We start from the raw sequence: 17,290 nt of genomic DNA, 5'->3' as shown, positions 1-17,290 counted from the left end.
TGTTTGTAAGGAATGTCAGACCAACTGAGTGATAAGATTGGAGGTTTTGTAACAGGAAGAATACTCAGTGGAGAGAAATCTTCAGAGATAAAAGCAGATTTGAGTGTACTCCAAGGGGGTGTGTTATAGGGCCATTACTCTTTACGAGATATATAAATGACTTAATACATATTGTAGGAAGTTCCATAAGGCTTTTCCAGATGAATCTGTTGTATACAGAAAAGTTGTAATGCTAGAAAAATATAATAAAATGCAGGAAGACCTGCAGAGGAATGATACTTGTGTGGAGATTGACAATTGACCCACTAAACATAAGCAAATGTAATATAGTGTGTATACATAGACAGAAAGCCTTGTTATTGTATGATTACAACCACATAAAACTACCTGTAGGAAAGGCAGATGTCAGATGGAGATTTGGTGGAAGAATCCTCAGGAAAAATAGTCCATGAACAAACGAGGTATTTTACAGGAACCTCATGCAACCAATGCTTGAAAATTACTCACCAGTATGAGACCCATACCAGATAGGATTGATAGAGAAACTAGAAAGATCTAAAGAAATGCAGAACTTTTTGTTATATGTTCAGTTAGTGATCATGAAAGTTTTACGGAGATGATTAACCAGCTTCAGTGGCTAATGCTGCAAGAGTGGTGTTCTGCGTCATGATGTGGTTTACTCTTAAAGTTCCAAAAGCATATTTTCTGAGAACAGTCAACAAATATATTGCTTTCTCCTACATATATCTTGTGAAAAGACGCTCAAGATAGAGAGATTTGAGCCCATATGGAGGCTTGCCACCAGTCATTCTTCCCACATACCATACACAACTAGAACAGTAAAAGGGGTAAGTGCGAGTAGTACACTAGTACCCTCCACCACATGTTGCAAGAAGGTGTGCAAAGTATAGATGTAGATATGTGAGCATGTAGGTTTGCAGAATCTCAACATCAGAATATATTGTCAAATAAAATATTAATAAGCAAAATGTTTACAGTATTAAACAATGGACAATCAAGGATGGAATAATGACAGTATTGTGAAAAGAATAGACTGTTACTCACAATACAATGGAGATGCTGAGTCACAGACAGGCACAATAAAAAGACCGCTAACTAGTTAAGCTTTCAGTCTAAGGCTTTCTTTTGCATTAGACATAACACACACACACACACACACACACACACACACACACACACACACACACAATGCAACTCACTCACATGACCACTGTTGTTGGTAGTCTCGGCACTCGTGGGAGTGTAAGTTGCATTTTTCTGTGTGTGTGTGTGTGTGTGTGTGTGTGTGTGTGTGTGTGTGTGTGTGTGTGTGTTCTATAATGCAGAAGAAGGCATTTCAGCCAAAAGCTTAACTTGTTGGCAGTCTTTTAGTTGTGCCTGCCTGTGTCTCAGCATCTCCACTATAAGGTGAGTAGCATTCTATTCTTTTCATAACATTTATAGTATTATCACATATTAACTGTAAACCAACCACTCAATAATGATTACATAAATACAGGCTGTAACAGAATTCTGATATTATCATATATGTCTGTACAGATTTGCTTATTCCAGTACTAGAACAGAATAACAAAATTTTATTGTATCACAGATCCTATATCATATATGTAGATTTACTTACTGCTATTTGTAAACCTTTCACTAGAGTTATCAGAATGACTTTATTTTATAGTAAGTAGTGCAGTGCAAATGATTACTCCACACCTGCTCAAGGTTTCAGTTAATAAATTTAAACATCCATTAAGTCCAAAGTAAATGTAAGGATAAACCATTAAGACAAAAATTTAATTTGCAGTGAAATATATTCTAAGGAAAAAAATATTAGTTCTGTGAATCAGTTTTCATTTTCCACTCTAACACTAACACGAGCTATAGAAGAAACAAGTGAGTAATTATGAAGAAAGATTTTAATTCTCATAGCTACTGAATAACTATTTTCTGCCTGTTCACAAAATCCAGATTTTTATCATCTTTCCTGTAGTTTAGCTTATAGAAAAAGGACATAATGACAGAAAGAGGCATATCATAATACCAAGTACTTTGTAAGAGGGTTTAGTGATCTGTGCATCAGTCCAGTACAGGTAAAAACCTGTCCAAAATATTGCAAGGAATTGCATCTTCCATGGAATGTATGTGAGATAATGGTGTGCTTTCAGAGATACATATTTCATTAATCAATCTAACCAAGAAAAGCTGAAAGGTTACATATGTCATGCATGGAGCTGTTTAAGTATGTCTGAACTCTTTTGTCATTTTGAGTCCAGTAGACTTGTCAATAGATATTTTTAAAATTTTAATATCTTATAATCTTTTCATATGTAATGTCTGTATCAACATTTACATTCATACTCCTTTATTCACTTTATGGTGTACTTATAAGTTAAGTTTAACAGCTCATATATATGTATATTAAAATTACTGCAGGTTATAACCAAATTCTGAAATATTTTTCTTTGTTTTTTTAGGTCTGCTGTCCAACACAAGAAACAGAGACAGAATACTTGCCAGGAAATGAGTCAGCTCCAGTGGCAATGGTAAATAAGGTGGTTTCATCAATGGCAATGGAGTTTGCTACTCATGAGTATACTTCCAGTAGTACTGGCAGACCAGCTGTGAATGAATCTAGAAACTCAACACACACTGCAGACTCAAATGCATGGATAAAAATGTTAAATACTGTCACAACACATAAACCTCTTGCTAGAAGGAGGAGGCAGCTGAAAAATTCTACTCAGAATAACACGACTGATCAGCTTTCACCCAGAGAAAACTTCTCTCATGTGATAAAGGGCAAGAACAGAAGCAGTGATCTCAGTGTCAATATGAATTATGTACATAACAAGAACAAAACCAATGTTGAACTGTCAAGAGTGGCAGGGAATGCATCAGTAAGGACGTTCAGTAATACTGATGATTCAATGCACAAAGAAATGTTTTCTAATTCTCAGGACTGGGGAGGTAAATCTGTCGAGCAGCAGTTAAATAAAATCAAAACTCAGGACAACACCAGTACGTCAAGTAACGGCTTCTCCTTTTTAAAGAATCTGTCACTAAGTTTAAGTGAACGATACCGGAGGTTGACAGAAGATCTCATTTATAGTGATACAGTGAAAACATTCCATAATATGACAGTAAATAAACGATTACCACATGACAACAGTGAAGCAGAAAAATGTATTCATCCAGAATACATTGTTTTCACATGGGTTTTGTGTCTCATGGCTCTTGCAACATCACTGAAGCTGTATTATCTTGTGAAGACTGCACTGGCTTTCACAATGGTCACAGTATTTTATGTTCTCATACTGGTTGCATACCCAGAAGTTTTCTTTATTGAACCAGAAGAAGAGTAAGTAATTATACATATGGAACTGATATGTACTGATAATTAATTTTACCCATTTTGTGTTGTAGCCCGTGTACTGGAAATTATTTATTGTTCAGTGATAAATTATGTAATTTTTGCTGGGCCACTGTGACAAAGATGCAATAGCTATGTTCATATATGTTAAAAAGCTAAAATATCATTGGTCCAGATACACACCACATGGTCATAGAGTAGAGTTCAGTACTGTTATCAACCAGTTTCTGAGGCAAAGAACGACCCCAGATTGAAGATGTGCAATATGCTGTTGACAAACTCCGAGACCGTGGAGCTCTGTGTATGTTGGTCATGTCAATTCAGTTACATTTTCCTTAAGATTGTTGTGTGCAGAGACAGTTTTTTGTATGTCCTGACAGCATACCATCGAGAACAGTGTTTAATTAGGAAAAATGCTGCAACAGTTTCAGTAGCTTCAAGTCTCCTATTTCACTCATTTCCAAATTCACTTAGATTATTGCAGGGTTTGCATAGTATGCTATATTGTATAAGTTGGAGTCAAGTGTTTATATTTACTTTGTTAGCCTTAAGTTACAATTCCAGTAGACCAAGCACTTTTGTAGGGATATTTTTCCTGTCTTTTAAACCTTTTGCCGTTATCTTCCAAAGCCAAGTCATCTTCATAAATCAGAGTATTTTTTTCCTGTCATGTTTATCATATGGTACCATACTCAATGCCATGTACTTCACAGTAGTTTTCAGAATATATATGTAAATAAGTAGAGACATTAAATGTATGGTATTCATAATGCTGCCATTGTGCCTTAATTTGAATCTTTGTTTTCTTACCTTCATATGGCTAAGAAACATCTGTTGCTTAGCATTTATTCTGTGAACTTTGTAACATAATAATCACGTAAGGTACTTCGAAATTTACCATGCTTTAAAGTTTTCCTTTTTCTCTCTTGGATTGACATATAGTATCTCTAGTCTATTCATCAAAGGTTGAACAAGATTTAAAATATGACATGTATGTGATGTGGGTGGCCCGAAGCCAACTTTCATACTTGCTTTAGTTTAGCAGCAGTTGTTAATCTATTATAATATTTCTTCCACAAGTTTACAGTATAGCTTTTGGATTCTGTGAACTTCATTTTAAATTCAAGACGTTATTTCAAATGCGTGATTGCACAGTTTTGTGATTTTCTGGTAGCTTTGTGTGAATGTAGAGCTAATTTGCCTGCACAAGAATTGGGAAAACTTAAGATGAATTTTATACCTTTATGTCGATTTTTTGACACAGAAGTTGTCAAGATTAGCTCACTTTAAGTTCTTCGTTTATTTTACTGCTTTCCCTCACTGTGATAGGGCCTCACTTACTTATTTTTTGTTCATTTACTTGAGAGTCATAGTGATTTCCTGATCTGTCTTACCTCTTTTCAGTAGAAGACTTTTAACACATTATTGCATTGTTATTCTTCTATAAAATGTTATTTGTTGAGAGATGAGTAGTCTCTGTTGCAGATACCTACTTTCCTCTTTTTTCATTTATGCAAACAGAAGCAATGTATAAATTTCCCACTTTCATTGTTTCTTCTGAAGAAATGTCTTTGATAAATAATTTTCTGTGATTTACGTGTTTATTAAACCATTATTCAAGCTGTTTTGCGTGTTTTCTGTGCATAGAATATGTGAATGCAAATTTCACAAAATTGCGAAAGTGATCAATTTTCTATATATTGTTTGTTTCATTTTGAAATGTATCAGTGCATCTGTTATAGCTAGCTTTGTCAAAAATAGAACCATCTGAAAGATTCTCCTTGGACTTCAGTGTCTCTGATCTGTGTTATAAGTGAGGTATGGAGGCAAGTATTTTTGTGGGTGCATGCATTGTTGATCTTTGATGTCTTGGGCAATGAGTAAAGTTCCATTTATCAATATGAAGGATGCAATTACCTTGCTTAGCACCTACTTGCTGTCAACAATCAATCATAGTTCAAAAACAAGAGTACCATTCATGAATATAATGTTTCCATGTCTTTATTGTATTACATCATCTTATTACTTGTAATGTATCAGTTCTTTTCAGTTCTTGACTTAGTAGAACATCTTTTACATGAGTGTAATGTCAGCTACAAAAAACATCACAGATTAGTTTCTGGTGACATTACCAGTTATACATAGGTAAATGGGTTTCAGGTTTAAATACCTTGGATTGACTTTATTTCTGGGTAAAGTACACAAATATGAATTTTTTCTCAGGGCAAGGCATACTGGCAGAAAGAATAGGTCAAAGTTGAAATTTTAGATGTTGTAAATATTAATACAAACATTGAAATATAATTTTTCAAAATGAAATAATAATAAAACCATTGCTATAATTCAAGTTGCAGAATTAGTGTTGTCATGATTATTTATGCAAAATCATCCTGTAGGTTAACACATTTCATAAATTACTGTCTCAAAATGCTATCTAATTCATTTCCAAGTATCATTAATAATAAATTTTTCTTGTGGTCAGACTAGCTTTTACTTTTGGTTTTATCACATAGTCAGTAACATTCTGCATTTGGCAGTTGTGATAAAAAAATAACAGGAATTCTTGTTTTCTTAAAGAATCTTTATTTAGTCAGCAATATCAATTTTGTTCCCTTCAAGGTAGTCTCCCTCAGACTTAATACACTTGCACCAACATTTTCTCCAATCTTGGAAGCACTTCTGGAACTCACTTTCCACTAAGTTGTTCAGCTCCTTCGGTGATTCTGCTTTCATTTCACCAGTGGTTGCCAAACAATTTCATTTCATCATTTTCTACTGTCTTGGAAATAGAAATAAGTCACAGGGGGCCATGTCTGGTGAATACGATGGCTGTGGCAACTTAACAATTTCTCATGAACAGGAATTGATATGTGAGCGAGAGCATTGCTATGTTTCCACAAGTTGTTTTGCCACAATTCTGGTTGTTTTCTTCAGATTGCTTCATGAAAATGGCACATAACTTCCAGGTATCATTCCTTATTGATTGTACAACCATAAGGCAGGAACTCATAATGCACTATCCCATTGTAATCAGAGAAAACAGTAAGAAGAACCTTCACATGTGATTGAATTTGTCGAAGTTCTTTTGGTCATGGCTCTTCAGGCAGTTTGCATTGGAATGAATGGACCTTGGTTTCAATGCCATACTGTATTCCCATGTTCTTATGACTTTCTTTAGAAGTTCTAGATCATTGTCAACTTCATTCATACCCATGTGACATCATTTTCCATTGAAACTCAACAGTTTCAGGAAAAACTTTACTGCTACACACTTCATGCCCAAAACATGTAAAAAAATTGCTTGGCGTGAGCCAGAGGATGTGCCAGTACTATCAGCAACCTCTCTGGTGGTGATTCAGTGATTTACCAGAACCATTTTCCTTACTTCTTCCACATTGTCATTAGTAACGATGTACTAGGGCAGTCATCATCATCTTCAATGTCTTCTGGACCCTCTCTGTAACATTTATACCACACATAAACTCATGTCTTTCTCATTGTAGATTCACCAGAAGCCACAGTTGATATTTCATATGCATTGCTGCACTTCATTTCATTTTTCAAAGAAAATGTAATGCAAACTCTTTGATCCATCTTTTTCAAAATTAAAAATTCACTGAGCACCTAAAAACTCATATAACCGTTTTGAATGTCAGCAATAAACTAAATATTCAAAACCACTGAAAATACATACATACATCAGAAACATGCGCATCAATAAAGTAAAAAAAGAAGTTTGAAAATCAGATGTATAAAGCCCATGAAATTAAAAAATTCCCATTACTTGTCGATCATGCCTTGTATACTTTGTCATAGTCAAACATAACCCCATAAAACAGAATAAAGTTCGCTATTCCTGTCTTCAACCTTTTCATCAATATTTCGTCAACATGATCAGCATCTCTTCAACATCTCACAAAAGCTACTTCAGTATTTATCATCTCAACATATTCTTAAACCCATCGACTTCATATAACAGATCATTCTGTACATAATGTATTTGTAGGTACACTGCAGTCAGTTCACATCTATGTGTTCTGAAAATCAGTTTCCTTGCTTATGAAGCACCTATTACATAATATTATTGGGACATTAATTTGAAAATGGCTATCTTATGTCAAATTTTATCTCAAAAGCTTTAGTTCATAACCAGATGTTAGTTCTTGTACCATAATACAAGTGTTGACTGTGTCAACAACACACCAAGTCTGACCCATCTTCAAAATAAAAAAAATAAGTGTCCTATACAACACTTGTAAGTTTATCTATTCAAATATCTTTTAACTTCCTAAGATAAAATATATATTGCAAATGTGTTTTGTTAAATGGCGCATTTGACATAAATCATAAAATATTATTTTTCCTTTCAAAGAGATCACTTAACTCTTAAGTAGTCACGTCACTTTACAGTTCATTATTTGCAGAAGAAATATCATACTCATTGGCATAGATGAACAAGAGATACATGTAGTTCAGACACTGCAACAAGGGAAGTGTGATGCTGCAAAATATGTGGGTGGAAAGAAAGACAGAAACCTGGTACTGTAAGAGAAGTTTAGCCCAAACTACCACACATCAGCATAGGAAGAAAGATAGGATAGCAACAATGATACGGCAACAAGGTAACAGTATGAAAGAGGAGGGCTCAGAAATTAAGCTGAGTAGCGTCCAACAGCAGCCACCCACCAATATAAAATCACAATGCTTATTGCCAGAACAGACTATTGTGGTTGTGCCTGTAACAGCAGTATAAGAAACATTATCACTGAAAATGTGTCCAAATCTTAACTCTGTATGCCAGAGGAGATGTAAAAAAAGCACCAATATGTGTATTAACGCATAAAAAAATTATTAAAGTACTTGATGTAAGGATACAAGTTATAATTGTCCAGGAATGATTCTGACCCTGTAAGTTTCAAAACATATCCTATTAAAGGGAGAGCCACCTGTGAAACAACTCATCTCATATACCTGCTGTTATTTAAACACTGTTCGGCCTTTCACATAAGCATTACTACCACCAAGTTATAAGTTAGGATGAATGGCCATAGGCAGAGGGTATATTCCGGCAATACACAATATTCTGTTGCAGAGAATGCTCTACAACATGGCAGTCATGACCTCGGTGTCTTTTGCACCACATGTACCACCTGGATTCACCTTACACCAGTTCCAGTTTCTCAGCTCTCTGCAAGTGGGAACTAGTGCTACAACATGTCCTTGGTCCTCGTCACCCACCCAGCCTTAATTTACGTTAATTTCTTCTGTATCAGAATTTCCTCACAATAACTACTCTTTTCTTCACTCCGTTTTAGTTTTCTACATCTTCATTTTCTGACTTGTCTATTTTTCACAACCCCCCTCCCACTATAGTGCACTTAGCTTTTCTCTGTTATTAAATCGTGCGTGATGTTTTTGCAGTAACCTCTGTCTTGTGTATTACCCTGTCTGCCACCTTTCAGCTCTCTGGTTTTCAAATCTCATCTGGTGCAGTCCCTAACAATCAGTCTTTCCTTCTTATCCTGTCCGGTATGTCTTCCCTGTGCTACAGTTCTTGGTAACTTTTATGAAATCTACCCCTTTCCTAAACCTCTCCAGACCTTTTCCTCCACCCCACTTTGTTCTCCTTCAGCCCTTCTGCCAAAAGAAGGAGCCACTGGCTCTAAAAGCTTACATGAGTATAACATTCTTTTATGTGTGTCTTCTCCTGCTGCCATTTGGAGAGTAGATTTTTTTTGTTAATCCAGTTACATTATCTTTGTTGATTAAGTTTTTCATAACAGTTCTGTTCAATTGCTGACAGACAAAAACCAAGCCTGACATTTTGTTCCAAATGTACAGTGTGATTATAATTAAAGTTAAACTCTCAAAATGCTGTAGTAATAACACCACTGGTCAGAATAATGTCAAATTGTAATGGAATGTTATCGGAGAAGGGGGGAAAACGTATGTCAGAAGAAAAAAAATAGTGTGAAAATTGATCTATAGATGGCGCTGTAGGTGTCAGAATAAATAAAAAAAATAAATGAAAACACCTGTCATGCTCATGATCCACTGAAGTTATAAACATGCTGGGTGGCGGCTTTTCCTCCTTTCACATCTGCAATGTTTGCCACGACTGTCTCCATGCGGGATCATGTTCTCCTTGTAAAGCTGTATTACAGGAATGATGACTGTACACACGTCACTCTGCAGAAATTCCGCATGCTGAAGGGTTTGAAAAAAGCTGTATGTCCGATGACTGCCGTGTAGAAAATGATTCAGAAATTCGAAAAGACAGGTTCTTTCAGTGTGCAACCTGGTAGAGGGAGGAATCAAATTGATTCAACATCAGTGGAAGCAGTGACCACAGCAGTGCAGGTGGTGTGTCCAAACATGAGACATGCCCATGAGCACAATGCATAAAATCCTATGAAACGTCTTTGCTATCCATTCAAAATTACCCATGTGCACAAGTTGCATCCTGTTGACCTTCCAGCAAGAGAGACCTTTGCTTTAGAATTTCTTGCTCACTTGCAAGTGGACAATGATTGGCTGCAGAAGATTTTGGGGACAGACGAAGCCCACTTCCATCTGACAGGATATGTCAATACACAGAATTGTCAAATATGGGCAACAGAAAATCCACACACAAATCAACCAGTACCACTTCATTCTGAAAAAGGTCACTGTGTGGTGCAGGTTTATGGCATCATTTATCATAGGGCCATATGTTTTCGAACAGTCAGTTGCTTCCGGTCCTGTTACCAGTACCGACGCTGGTAAGCACTATGAGTGTCTTTTGTGCAACCCCATCATTCCAGCTCTCCAACAGCATAGATGTGTGTATGGGGTCATTTTTATGCCAGATGGCGCTCCTCCACACATTGCAAATCCAGTTACACATCTGCTGAAGCGTCGTTTTGGAAATGCTAGAATCATCAGCCGCCATTTATCTACAGCCTGGCCATCCCGATCACCTGATCTTAATCCGCGTGACTTCTGACTGTGGGGCTGTCTGAAAGATGTTGTGTTGAGTGTTCCAACTGCAAATGTAGCAGCATTGAAGGCACGAATTGCGCAACATGTTCTGAACATGACCCCAGAAACACTTCAGTCAGTTGTCAATACTGTCTTTCAGAAAATTACTAAGTGGTTCCTTGTAAACGGACTCTCACTGAATTTTGATAAGACACAGTACATACAGTTCCGTACAGTGAATGGTATGACGCCATTAATAAATATAGACCTTAATCAGAAGCATATAGCTAAGGTAGAATATTCCAAATTTTTAGGTATGTCCATTGATGAGAGATTAAATTGGAAGAAACACATTGATGATCTGCTGAAACGTTTGAGTTCAGCTACTTATGCAATAAGGGTCATTGCAAATTTTGGTGATAAACATCTTAGTAAATTAGCTTACTATGCCTATTTTCACTCATTGCTTTCATATGGCATCATATTTTGGGGTAATTCATCACTGAGGAATAAAGTATTTATTGCACAAAAGCGTGTAATCAGAATAATAGCTGGAGTCCACCCAAGATCATCCTGCAGACATTTATTTAAGGATCTAGGGATATTCACAGTAGCTTCTCAGTATATATACTCTCTTATGAAATTTGTTATCAACAACCAAACCCAATTCAAAAGTAATAGCAGTGTGCATAACTACAATACTAGGAGAAAGGACGATCTTCACTATTCAAGATTAAATCTAACTTTGGCACAGAAAGGGGTGAATTATACTGGCACTAAAGTCTTTGGTCACTTACCAAATAGTATCAAAAGTCTGACAGATAACCAACAAGTATTTAAGAAGAAATTAAAAGAATTTCTGAATGACAACTCCTTCTACTCCATAGAGGAATTTTTTGATATAAATTAAGAAAAAAAATTATAAAAAAAAAATAATAAAAAATAAAAAAAAAATAAATAAAAATAAAAAAAACACACACAAAAAATAAAGTTGTTATATTAACTTAAGTATGTTGTTAAATTAACCTAATTATGTCATGTATTGGAAAATTCGACTCGTTCCACATCATTACGAAATATCGTATTCATGATCCATGGAACTAGTATTAATCTAATCTAATCTAATACTCTTTCTCAATTTCAACTTGTTGCAGAAAGCGATGGACAGCATATTGAACATGTTTTGCGCCAGTCACATAGAAACTAATAATCCAATGTGATTTTGATTTATGCTTTTTATGTGGTTTTTGGCCTCAGGACAATTAGAAACCAATTTTTCCCATCTGATGTGATATGACCTTGCCATGGTGGATGGGCTTACTTAAGTAACAGTATCACATATGTACACCCATGCACACTGAGTAGTACAGTTTGTTTGATACCAAATGTACACCTTAGGCATTGTTGTATGATTCATTTGTGATTTGTAGTCGACCACTATTAAATTATGATGCTTACAGCATCATTTATTGCTACATTTTGTAACTATTTATTTTTCTTCTGCCATACACTTTCCCCCTTCTCCGATAATATTCTGTTGCAGTTCGACATCATTCTGACCAGTCGTGTTGTTTCTACAGTGGTTTGAAAGTTTGACATTAATTATAATCATCCTGTATATAAAAGCATGCATAAACACTTCCATGAAACTAAGCAACAATAAAACCCAAAAGACATTAAATGACATTACTTCCCCAAAAGTACTTCAACATAGATACTGTAATAATGGTCCAATAATCCTAACCTGGGAGTAGACAACATTCCATCAGAACTACTGACAGCCTTGGGAGAGCCAGTCCTGACAAAACTCTACCATATGGTGAGCAAGATGTATGAGATAGGCGAAATTCCCTCAGACTTCAAGAAGAATATAATAATTCCAATCCCAAAGAAAGCAGGTGTTGACAGATGTAAAAATTACCGAACTATCGGTCTAATAAGTCACAGCTGAAAAATACTATCGCAAATTCTTTACAGACGAATGGAAAAACTAGTAGAAGTCGACCTTGGGGAAGATCAGTTTGGATTCCGTAGATATGTTGGAACATGTGAGGCAGTACTGATCTTACAACTAATCTTAGAAGAAATATTAAGGAAAGGCAAACCTACGTTTCTAGCATTTGTAGACTTAGAGAAAGCTTTTGACAATGTTGACTGGAATACTCTCTTTCAAATTCTGAAGGTGGCAGGTGTAAAATACAGGGAGCGAAAAGCTATTTACAATTTGTACAGAAACCAGATGGCAGTTATAAGAGCCGAGGGACATGAAAGGGAAGCAGTGTTTGGGAAGGGAGTGAGACAGGGTTGTAGCCTCTCCCCAATGCTATTCAATCTGTATATTGAGCAAGCAGTAAAGGAATCAAAAGAAAAGTTCAGAGTAGGTATTAAAATCCATGGAGAAGAAATAAAAACTTTGAGGTTTGCCGATGACATTGTAATTCTGTCAGAGACAGCAAAGGACTTGGAAGAGCAGTTGAACGGAATGGATAGTGTCTTGAAAGGAGGGTATAAGATGAACATCAACAAAAGCAAAATGAAGATAGTGGAACGTAGTCTAATTAAATCGGGTGATGCTGAGGGAATTAGATTAGGAAATGAGACACTTAAAGTAGTAAAGGAGTTTTGCTATTTGGGGAGCAAAATAACTTATAATGGTTGAAGTAGAGAGGATATAAAATGTAGACTGGCAATGGCAAGGAAAGCGTTTCTGAAGAATAGAAATTTGTTAACATCGAGTATAGATTTAATTGTCAGGAAGTCATTTCTGAAAGTATTTGTATGGAGTGTGGCCATGTATGGAAGTGAAACATGGATGATAAATAGTTTAGACAAGAAGAAAATAGAAGCTTTTGAAATGTGGTGCTACAGAAGAATGCTGAAGATTAGATTGGTAGAATACATAACTAATGAGGAGGTATTGAATAGAATTGGGGAGAAGAGGAGTTTGTGGTACAACTTGACTAGAAGAAAGGATCGGTTGGTGGGACATGTTCTGAGGCATCAAGGGATCACTAATTTAGTACTAGAGGGCAGTGTGGAGAGTAAAAATCATAGAGGGAGACCAAGAGATGAATACACTAAGCAGATTCAGAAGGATGCAGGCTGCAGTAGGTACTGGGAGATGAAGAAGCTTGCACATTATAGAGAAGCATGGAGAGCTGCATCAAACCAGTCTCAGGACTGAAGAGCACAACAACAACAACAATCCTAGATTTCTTCAACCAATGTTTTTCTATCAAACAAAACTTGTTAAAGGGAGAGCACATCTAGTGAAAAATTCTTCATTATTAATCACCCTACCACATACTTAAACTCATATAATAATAGTAAAGGCAAACACATCAGATAAGCATTGTACGGTATCAATCCTACCATTGTATAGATTATAATTCATCTACAGAATGTAACCTGACAGGATAAGAAGATGTTTGTTACCAAAACCTTAGTCTTTTACATTGTCTGTGTAAGAGATAGACAAAAAATATCAGTGTTGCTCATTTGATCACTTCCAGTAAGAAATCATGTGGTGATTTTTCCATTATAAACTTAAATTTTAAAAAAATCACTGTTACGTCTTCCAGACAGCATCTATCAGACACTCCAAGTCTGTGTAGTTGTTTAAAAAGCACATACATAATTTTGCATTCACATACTTGATTACTTTTTCCATTAGTTTTACTGTTAAGTTATGACCAGCTATTCTTTCAACAAGTGGAATACTTAAACTGGTCATCACTGATTACTGCATGAATATTAAATTCTTTCCAATTAACATAAAATTGTCTGCAAAATACATCCAGGTACTCCTCCAACCAATCAAGCTTTCATGTTTCACAGAATAGTGACAACCTTTCCCAAACAGTTACATTGTTACTAAATTTAAGTTCTACAAGATTTTCTGCATCTAATGTTGAAAGTTAATTTTTTCACAATTGGAAAACACACTGCCTCAATAACAGGATCATCTACATTATTTTTTTAAACATTGTCTACTTCATCTAAAAGGCCAACATTTTTATGACATTATAAGAATCAGTTACCTATTCCTCTCTGTAGGCTACAGCAGATATACCCAAGTCTTCAAAAATGTTTCTGGATACTTCATTTAAGGCTATTGATGCTACAGTTACACTTTCGTTCATAATTTCATTAATTCGCTGAGTATTGCTTTTACTTCATGACTCAAATCTTTGAAATGTTATGTTCTGTGGTCCTGAACATTGAGTATTGTTTTTTATGTCTTGGTATCACTTTTTAAGTCTTGTAGTGTATGGATAGAAAAGTTTGCATCATAGGCAACACATACTCTACATTCTTCTTGAACAATATGAAGCTGAATGTAGTGAGATGCTGTTGTTAACACTATAACATTTATGTTCTGCTCCAAAAGAATCAGTCAGCTCAACTATGAGGTGTCTCTGATACACATTCACCAAGCTGTGAAATCATGTGAAAGCTTACTTCACTGACTACAGTGAGTATATGACATTCAGATGTGGATGCTGTTAAATGCTCATTTGCATCACTTTTGTTTCTCTTTTGGACTGTGTGCTCTTCTTTAAGTGTACACACTCAAACTTCCTTCCATTAGGAAGAAAGCATTAGACTGCAAAGGCCAATCTTACATTTCTAAACCTCTTGTTAACCACAACACATTCTGTATGAAGTCAGCAAAGCTATCCTATCAGTTGTTATTCTTCTCTGATGTAGTCATTAAGTAGATTCTAACTCCAAGAAAGCCCATGATATTATAATAACTTTAAAGTTCCAGTACTCTGTTGGGGGAGGGAGGGGGTGTTACTATATAATTATGGCATTGATCCAGTTATCTTCAAGACAGTAACTTACATGCAAGATGTGAGAGACATACAATAGTCACTAGAGCAGCAGGCATGTTGGATAGATAACAGAAGCTACAGAAGTTGTCTGTTATATTTTTGTAGAAGTTATTACATTTATCTAAGAAATGTGATTAACTAACTAACTCACATGTACCCTCAACATGTGGAAACCTGTAAGCAATCCTTCTGTAGATGCATGTGGAGTTTGAAAATGTCAGAGATTGTAGCAGTTCATGAAGAAAGTCCTTTGACTCTTCAAACCAGTTTCCAGTATGTGTGTGTGACTGTCATCATTTTTATTTTGCCTCTTTTTTTCCCTCTTCTCATGTCCTGTGTTGGAGAGTGTAACATGTAGTGGGTTAGAGAGCATTCTGTGAGCATCTCATGCCTTGCCAAATGTTAAACATTTACTAAAACATTAAGTGTACTGTTTACACATTTTAATTTGCTTAAATTGGAGTGATAAACCCACTTTAGAGCTATGAATGAACATATGTCTGAAAGCAAGACTCAATTTCTGATGAAACTTCATATGAAAGATTGTATTCTAATATTTTGTTTTGTATCTCTAGGTCAACACTACCACTTTATACGCAAATGCTGGTGCTACTCACTGTTTTTCTGATTATGGTGATATATCATGCGCGCCTTGTGGAAGTAACATCAAGACTCGATTTCCTCTGGAAACAACAGGCTGAACGAGAACTGGCAGACATGATGGAAACACGGCAAAATAATACGCAGTTACTGAAAAACATTTTACCAGACCATGTTGCGAAACATTTCTTATCTGAAGATCGCCGAACTGAGGTCAGTTCCTGTACTGTACGAAACAATAGAATATTGTTACTAATGAAAGAGAGCAAGAAGACATTCACAAAATGCAGTGAAAGTTACTGTCAACCTCTCTTTATAGTCTAGATGTATGTTTGCTTTAGTTCATGACAAATAAACTGACAATACAGTTACATTCTCTTTTTGTGCTAAACATCTCACTGTCTCCATTTCATTCTTTCTCTCTCTGTCTCTATCTTCCTCTCTTACATGTGTGTGTGTGTGTGTGTGTGTGTGTGTGTGTGTGTGTGTGTGTGTGTATGTGTGTGTGTGTGTGTGTGTGTGTGTGTGTGTGTATGTGTGTGTGTGTGTGGAGGGGGGGGGGGGGGTGCGCGTGTGCATGCGCTTGCACTTCTTACCATAAGCATACGTTTCTTTATTCTTTTTTTTTTTTGCCCATATTAATCCTTCAAACCAGTGCTTTCCATGTTCATGCCTAATACACTAGTCTGTAAAGAGATGCAGGGTTTTATTTAAATTGTTCTAGTGCTGGAATCATGTGTGTAAAATTAATGAAATTTTCAGAAATTGTTAATAGTAGGCCTTTATTCCATTTAAAATATGAGTAATCACTTAAAGTGTGCACAAGAAAACAGTCCTGAAGATGTTGGTACACAGAGGAAAGATGATGTCTGATAACTACTATCTACAATCTGAACTGCAACATTCGAGACTCATTTTCAGAAAAAGTTGTTACAGTAAGGGAGGAATTGTGAATGCTTTCAGGTGCAATTGACTGAGGCCAAGTTGGCCAGAGTTCTTCCTTACTGTGGGGTGAATAACATTAAAATAGGAAGTATGCAGTGGAGACATGGATTAAGACCAATGTTCTGTCCTCTCTCCAAGATACAAGATCTGCTACATCCCACTAAAGATGACCCAATGTGTATGTGGTCCTCTGTGAATACAGCTGCATCTACATAGGCCAAACAATTAGCACAGTTGCTGAAAGTTATGCCAAACACATGCAACACATCAAGAAAAGGGAACTTGAGAAAGCTGGCCATGACTGAACAGGCACAAGATGGAATTTGGAAAGAGAAGGCTCTTTGCTCATGCATCATCATACTGGGATTCTGTTATTTGGAGGCTGCTGAAATTAGAATAAACTTCAACAATTTTAACTGAGAAACTTCAACAATTTTAACTGAGATCAGGGTACACACTTTGTAGGGGATGGGAACAGGCTCTGGACACTGAACAGAAAAGAAGAAAGATACTTGCAAGGAGCTGGGAATGGTTCACAAGTGTTGTACTGGCACCCCTTCTTACC

The 17,290-nt window shown here is 36.0% G+C and overlaps 1 protein-coding gene across 2 annotated transcripts in view; it reads left to right on the top strand.

Moving 5' to 3' along the window:
• LOC126163122 (adenylyl cyclase 78C-like) overlaps positions 1-17,290 on the top strand; it is an 812,464-nt gene that overhangs the window by 755,678 nt on the left and 39,496 nt on the right. For both annotated transcript variants that reach the window (XM_049920046.1, XM_049920045.1), the window contains 2 exons: positions 2,487-3,370; positions 15,756-15,993. In XM_049920046.1, coding sequence (XP_049776003.1) covers positions 2,487-3,370; positions 15,756-15,993 — 1,122 coding nt within the window. The remainder of the gene's footprint in view (positions 1-2,486; positions 3,371-15,755; positions 15,994-17,290) is intronic.

The sequence above is a fragment of the Schistocerca cancellata genome, chromosome 2 (assembly GCF_023864275.1).
Source record: "Schistocerca cancellata isolate TAMUIC-IGC-003103 chromosome 2, iqSchCanc2.1, whole genome shotgun sequence".
Taxonomy (NCBI): domain Eukaryota; kingdom Metazoa; phylum Arthropoda; class Insecta; order Orthoptera; family Acrididae; genus Schistocerca; species Schistocerca cancellata.
The sequence above is the reverse complement of the archived record's forward strand: the minus strand, read 5'-3'. Positions and strand labels throughout refer to the sequence as shown.